General features: G+C 31.6%; 1 protein-coding gene across 1 annotated transcript in view; it reads right to left on the bottom strand.

The window, feature by feature from the left end:
• Window positions 1-3,117: 3,117 nt before the first annotated feature.
• Window positions 3,118-7,151, bottom strand: part of LOC129985037 (sodium/potassium-transporting ATPase subunit alpha-2-like) — a 217,597-nt gene continuing 213,563 nt past the window's right edge. Inside the window, exon 36 of the mRNA XM_056094964.1 lies at window positions 3,118-3,360. Coding sequence (XP_055950939.1) covers window positions 3,237-3,360 — 124 coding nt within the window. The 3' untranslated portion in view covers window positions 3,118-3,236. The remainder of the gene's footprint in view (window positions 3,361-7,151) is intronic.

Here is a 7,151-nt window from a genome sequence, read left to right as displayed (position 1 = left end):
TCAGACCGAGAATCTTGTATGTAATATAAACAAAAGACCGGTTAAAGCGATTGTCTTATAAACTTGCAACCATATCGCTTGGGGCGTGTGCATAATGCAGAATTAAAAGGTCTAAGCCTAACTGAGCGTCACTTCCAAAATGACAACAGAATTATGGGATGAGCGGTTATTTGACTATCAGATGAGTTTCATAAAACTCTTCCTATCATTTTAAGAGAAGCACCGGCAAATAAATTGAATGCATATTTTTAATCCTCATATTCTTGGCAATACGTCAAAAGGAAACACTTAAAAAACTAACAAGCAAATGTGCAATACCATTTCGGTGATATTTCTTCTAATCACGCCGCAAAACAGCTGCTTAGCTTAGGTGAATGGTAGATTCTCTACATAATCCGAGTAAAATTTTCTCTTCCAAATTCTTTTTATGTGTTAATATTCTCTTTAAAGAAATTAGCACAACAAGCTTTTTTTGGACATTTTAAATAAATAACTTGACTTTGGGAACGCGTAAATTTAGATCCCGAAAAGGAAATTGTTAATAAAGTAAATAAAATTATCCTTAAAGAATTATCAGGAAGTTCTACTACCTGTAATTCTATTACTATCATAACGGATGAAAAACAACTTCTTTACTATCCTACAGAATTTTTGAATTCTATGAATCCACATAGAATGCATGTATTAAATCTAAAAATGGTCGCCAGTCATGATATTAACAAATTTAAAATCCCTTAAATTATACAATGGTACAAGATTGTGTATCAGCAAGCTTATAGCCCATATAATTCAAGCAACGACTCTTACAGGAAGTACACAAAAGGGAACATTTTCATTCTCCGTATTTCTCTAAGTAATATACGATATGATTTTAAATGCCTTCAATTTCTAGTTCGTCTTGCTTTCGGAATTGCGATCAATAGATCTGAAGGACAAATTCTTACAGTTTCCTGTATTAATTTAGAAAATTCATAATTCTCTCTCGGCTAGTTATAAATTATATGCTCCAGAGTAGCAACTTCAATTAATCTATGTATAAATTAGTCAAATAGTGATACTATAATTGTCATCTAACCGAAAACTCTAGAATAATGATTAATTAGGAGTTATAAATAAAGATTGAGGGTTCTCAAACCTTTTAGGTGATTAAATATTGTATGATGAAATGGTATTTGTGTTTTGCTCTTTTTTTCTCCCCAAAAAAACCTAAAAACGCTCGTGAAGTCGAGAGTATTAAGGCTAATGAATTATAAACTAAAGACTAAGAAGAAGAAAGTAATCAAAATTAAATTAAATTATTTTTAGTACATTAATAAAAATATATTTTAAAAGCTATTTCTATTCATTTATCATTTTTAATGCTAATGATAGCTTGGAGAGATAAATACATGTTCGATCCCACCATTTAACCATTAATTTTAAAATGGAGTTTTGGAAAGATTAGATTAATGGATAACGGAATATATCCAAAATTATAGCGCTCCTAAAGTCATATCAGTTTATAATTACTTGAAATTTGCTTTTGATCGCGAAAACTTTTAAATAATTATTTTTGAATTAAAATCCAATGTAAAAATAATAATGTAAATGCAAATCTGAGAACGACCTAAATATGAACAATTCAGAGACGTAATTCTTTTTTTTTACATAATTATAAAAAAAATTTTGTCAGACATTTTTTCCCTTTTTTTTAATAAGAAATATTGCAGAATATCTTGCATTCAGTGCATGATTTTTTTCAGTATTTTTGATAGAATTTTTATAATAAATTCTATTGAGAATCGTTTAGGGATTTTCAAATTGAGACCGATTGAAGAGGAAGACAAATTAGCCCAGATTCCATTTTTCAAATTTTTGCTCTGTACCGATGTCAGAAAATTCGATTAAGCGGGGGGAGGAGAGACGCGGAACCATATATATATATACATTCATAGCCATAATTGAATTTATTTATACTCAGACAAGACATGCTGTGGTGATAACGGTTTATTATCATTTCCCACATTCTAATTCCATTTGAATTGATTCTACTTCTAAGTACTTCTAAGTAATTTATTTTGTGAATATGTAAGTCTCTTCATACAAAAAGGTACAGTGGAATGGCTATAGATTCCATCAACAAAGTTTTAATGCTTACATTTTATCATTAAATTGTTATGAAATTTTGTATACCGTATCTAAATCTTCTTCAATATGTAAGTGAATGCCGTCGATTTAAGTTTTATATGGTATTTGACTGCTTTAAATTATTTTTTGAATAATTCGAAACAATTACGCCGTTATTGTAAGCCTTTAATAAGTTTTTTTCAATTATATCTGAAAACATATTTTTGTAGATATATGAATAAATAGGAAGTTTGTGCTGACAGAAATACTAGGCCATTTTTGTAAATCACTTGAACAACATTTTGATAACAATATTATTTTGTTAAATTTTACGATGAATATCTTTTGAAAGTTTTAATACCATTTGGTTTCCTCAAACTTTGACAGAATTCAGTCTAGCTCAGTAACTTTTGTATCTGTTATATGGATACTTCACATTAAAAAGTATTGGGTGGAATAGTACGACTTATTTACTAGTTACTCTTCAACAGTATTTGTTTTCCTGAAAAGTGATCAGCTATTATTTTGAACGGAATGGTAACATCTTTCTACTTGAAATTTTGTTGCTTTTTTTACCGATTTAATCATTGCAAAGAAAATAGACATCAATTGTTCAGTTTTATTAGTAACCTTCTTTATCAGAATCTCTTTTCCAGAAAATGCTGATTTAACGTAAGATTATGCCGATGATAATTTTGTGTTTGTAACAAAGTCTTTGTTTTTGAACTGTGAGTAGCTATAGAATGGTTGCTACAAGAAATATCAGTTTTTTTCTTTATTGGTATTGAACGAAAAAAAAATTATATACAGTAAATTCTCGATTTTCCTCTTTGTGACTTATCTTCGGTATTTTTCTTAACTACAGTTTTCGTCACTCACAAATAAAGAAGAAATGCTTAATACATAAAAAAATTACTAATTCGTATGTACAGTAATCTAAAGTTCCTAATTTTTCCATGTGTAAGCCACCTACTATATATAAAAATATTTCAAAGTTATTTTTGTGTTCATTTGTGAATTTGCGATTTTCGCTCATTCAATTCCATACGTAGTCTGAAATTCACTGCATTTTTTCTTTTGCATTTAGAAAGATGAAGCATATAATCTAAAGGAAATAAATGTAATTTCATTCATGTCACACTGATCTGTTCCAGCCAAGAACCAGGACCAAGACGTCTCATGTACCACTTGCGGACTTCTTCGACAGCGAAGAGCCACAAAGCGAAAGGGACGGGAACGAACCATAACTTTATACTGGAAGCAAAATAATTTAATGTTTTAAATCAAAATTTATAACGAGAAATGAAAAACATTGCAATAAAATGTACTAATCTAAAGTTAATTCATTACTTTACGATTTTTTAAATAAAAGAATGGTGGTTTCAGGTTATTAGTGCGATTAAATTTTTTTAAACTTAGTGATACATTGTTTGTACCAATGGGTATTTCCGACAAGGGGTCACTTGGCTGCAAGGAGACCGCAAGAACGACGATTAAAAATGGAGCTTTTTGCTAAACAAATAAGTGTGTAAAAAATACAAGTATTATAAGTATTACAAGTAAAAAAGCAATGCGATTATTAGACATGAATAAAATATTTTAACAATTTTGAATAAATATAATAGTGAACAAGCATGATTGTCGTGCAGCTGTGAATTATAATATACATGTTATAGTGAGTGTATTGCGATTTTCTACTGAACTGCCCGGTTTTAAGTATAATATTTTTAATCTACACAAACACAGCTACACTAAAAAATTTACAAACACACATAGACAAGTAAGTTAAAGTAAACAGTATGGTGGAGGGATTTCACCGTTTCCAACCGAAAGCATTCAGCGTTAGCGCAAGGGTTGCGCATAGAAAAAAGTCGACCTCAGGATGCAGGTCTCCCGTTCAACTGCTTGTCTGTAAACGCCACAAGGGGCTTCTGTAAGGGGGGTGCTCTCTGCTCAAGGGGAAAAAGAGATGTTACAATGTTACATAATTTTGCAGAAGAGTGCCAGAAAAAAAAAGACAATTTAGGAATCAAACTTCATTTTTTTATGGAAGAGCATGTCGTACCCCTCTATCAGCCTACTTGACATATACCAAACTCTTTTCTGTAAACTCAAAGCTTTATTTTACTTATTGTGTTCACAAACAAGAAGACAGACGGACGCACTAATAAGGAAACATAATTCCAAAAATGTATTCTTCAGACTCAGATAGGTTTGAAACATGGAGTTTCATCAAAATTTCGAGTTCAAATTTTTTGACGGTGTCAATATTTTCTCTTTCCAGACTTCGTATACGAGAAAGTAAAAATAGTATTGTGCGTTGCAGTACCGGACAACAGTATAAGGATCTTGCAGGAATCTGCAACTTTCCCTTTATTTCATTGCTCTCAGAGAAAAATGAATTTTCAGAGGCATGTTTTTATGCAAATAGGAATTTCGAATTCTGTAAAAAAAAAAATAAAAAAATAATATGCATATATATTTCTTATGTGTCGTGTAAGCTACATCAGAAATTCTTTTTGCACAAAATAATGCAAAACTCACATACTTTATTTTCAGAAAAGTACAATATTCTATCAGTCATTGCCAAGTATTAGAACAGTTAAAATCCTCCAAAGAGTTGTTGGTCTGTACTTTTTACAAGCACTTAAACGAATGCAATTCTGGAACGCAATGGTTTAAATATATGATATTTGGAATGCGATTTTGTGGCTGCGATTGCAATTCGATATATTTGATTTCAAATTTTGGATTCCATCAATCGGAGAAAAGAAATCCAAAATCCAAATTTACAAATATGAGGTTATTACACAAACATGAGGGTTTTCTTATGTTTGTGCAATAACCGTATCTCAGTGATTTATCGCCTTCCCTTGCTAAAGATGGCAAGCCAATATATCCTTTCGTCTCTATTGTTTTCCAAAGGCATGCGATTACTAATACACAAGTACCTTTATTAGTGAATGTGCGAAACAGTTTTGGAATGACCACTCTCTCAGATTTTAATTTCCTAATACAGGGATCTCTAAGTTTTTAGAATTTCTTTTCTTCGCCGCTGAAAGGCCGGGATAGCCTGTTTGATAGGACGTTAGATTCGCATCCCTTGGGTTGCGAATTCGAACCCCACCGGCCGAAGACTCTCCGTGTGTGTGGTGGCAGGCGCACATATAAATCTATCGTGGTCACAAAGTCCTCCATGTCGAGAATAATACCACTGGGGATACTGATTCAGAGGTGATCGTACTCTGATTCAGGTCTAAATTACGATCTGTGGATGAGTGAATGAAATGTATGAATGAAGTCTGCTCCGTAAAAAGGGTTGTAACGTGTGAAAAGCCAAGTCTCACACTTGGCCCTAGTCGGCGCTACTGAAAAAACAAGAGACGCTCACTCGGCTTAAATCGCTAACTGATTACTGTCAGAGGGCTTGTAAAGTTCCATAAGTCGTAACAACATATCTGCTTTATTTATAGGGTACGTATGGCTTGTGTTTTCTGCTTCAGTCATGCCGCATTGAAACAATTACTATTTTATGGATTTCAGATTAGCAAATGCATTGGCACTTTATCAATGTGTCGCGTACAATCGAATCAATGGCAACCTGTTACAAAATGGACTCTCTGAAATGGAATTAATGAATTTTGGAATAATGCATAATTTGAAATAGTTTTATGAAAACATTTATATCTCATATATATTGTTTTCGATATGGTTCCTTTTAAGTCACCTACGTCCAATTTATGTTCAGAATACTTATTTTCAGTGTATTTTCACTTGTTTTTGTACGAAAGAAACTTTTTACTTTGTTTTCACAAATGAATAGGAGTGATCCTCCGAAATTCCACACATTCTCTACAGTATAAACTCTAGGTATAAAATTCTGCACCATGCGGAAGGTGCGAATGCTCAGATTTTTATTTTCAGAGTCCCATACCTTAGAATTGTATGCTTCGTAATATGGAAAGGAAAACCGGCGGCGCTTGTTTATTAACTGCATGTCATTGATGAACAATAGTTACGAAAGAGTGTATTAGCAAGCAATCTTTGATGATTTTTTTTGGAGATTAATCACTGGGATGCGAATAATACACGCGCCAAAGAATGGATACTTTTTTTATACAGATTAAAATTTGAAATCAAGACCTACACCTTTAGATCATATCATAAATTTCATATATTTAAATCAGTGCGTTGTTATCGTGTTTACATGCAAGAGAAAACATAGACAGTCAGACAGTTAATCTTTTTACAGATTTGCTTTAGAATTTGATGAGTACACTTTATTTACCCAGAAATTGACATTTCCCTCAGTTGTCAAGTTTTCGAACTATCGCGTTTATGTCTTTGCCAATGTACAGACAGACAGTATTCAGACATAGAGACAATATCCTACTCATAGACAGGTAGTTATCGTATTCATAGACAGACAGATAATAATTCCAAATACAAGAATTCAATTTTTTTTAAACTGAGAAAGGTCTGAAGATTCGACAAAATCTGGAATTTAAATTTTTTGACTATTACAGTACTTTTCCTTAGTATACTTCTCATAAGAGAAAGTAAAAATTTTATCTTCTTCATACTGCTGATATATTTAAAATTTTATAGTTAAAAAATTTCTGCAATGAGGTACAGATTTCAAACCAAGGTTTATATGTTATATTCTGTTGATTTATTCTAAATGATGAAATATAATTATTAAATGCATGACACTATTTTAAAACATGTCTCTGTCTTGTTTCTCTAACATAAATTAATTTTCTACTCAACAAGAATCGTTCTGGAAGGTGAGAAAATTTACGCCTTACGAAAATCTATGCATCGTGCAAATAAATTTATTATGCTGAACTTGATGACGATTACATTTCAAAATATCTAACCGCTATTTGAATTATGCGTTTTAAAGATTCATTTTATAGATTTGGAGGATCATTTTAAATTATGAACAACAAACCAATTGAATAGTTAATCCGCTTATGAATTTCTTAAACATATATTTGCTGTATTAACTTCCCACTATAAAGCTAAACAATCGATTTAAGTGG

The sequence above is a fragment of the Argiope bruennichi genome, chromosome 9, assembly GCF_947563725.1.
Source record: "Argiope bruennichi chromosome 9, qqArgBrue1.1, whole genome shotgun sequence".
Lineage (NCBI taxonomy): Eukaryota > Metazoa > Arthropoda > Arachnida > Araneae > Araneidae > Argiope > Argiope bruennichi.
This window is presented reverse-complemented; position numbering and strand designations above follow the sequence as displayed.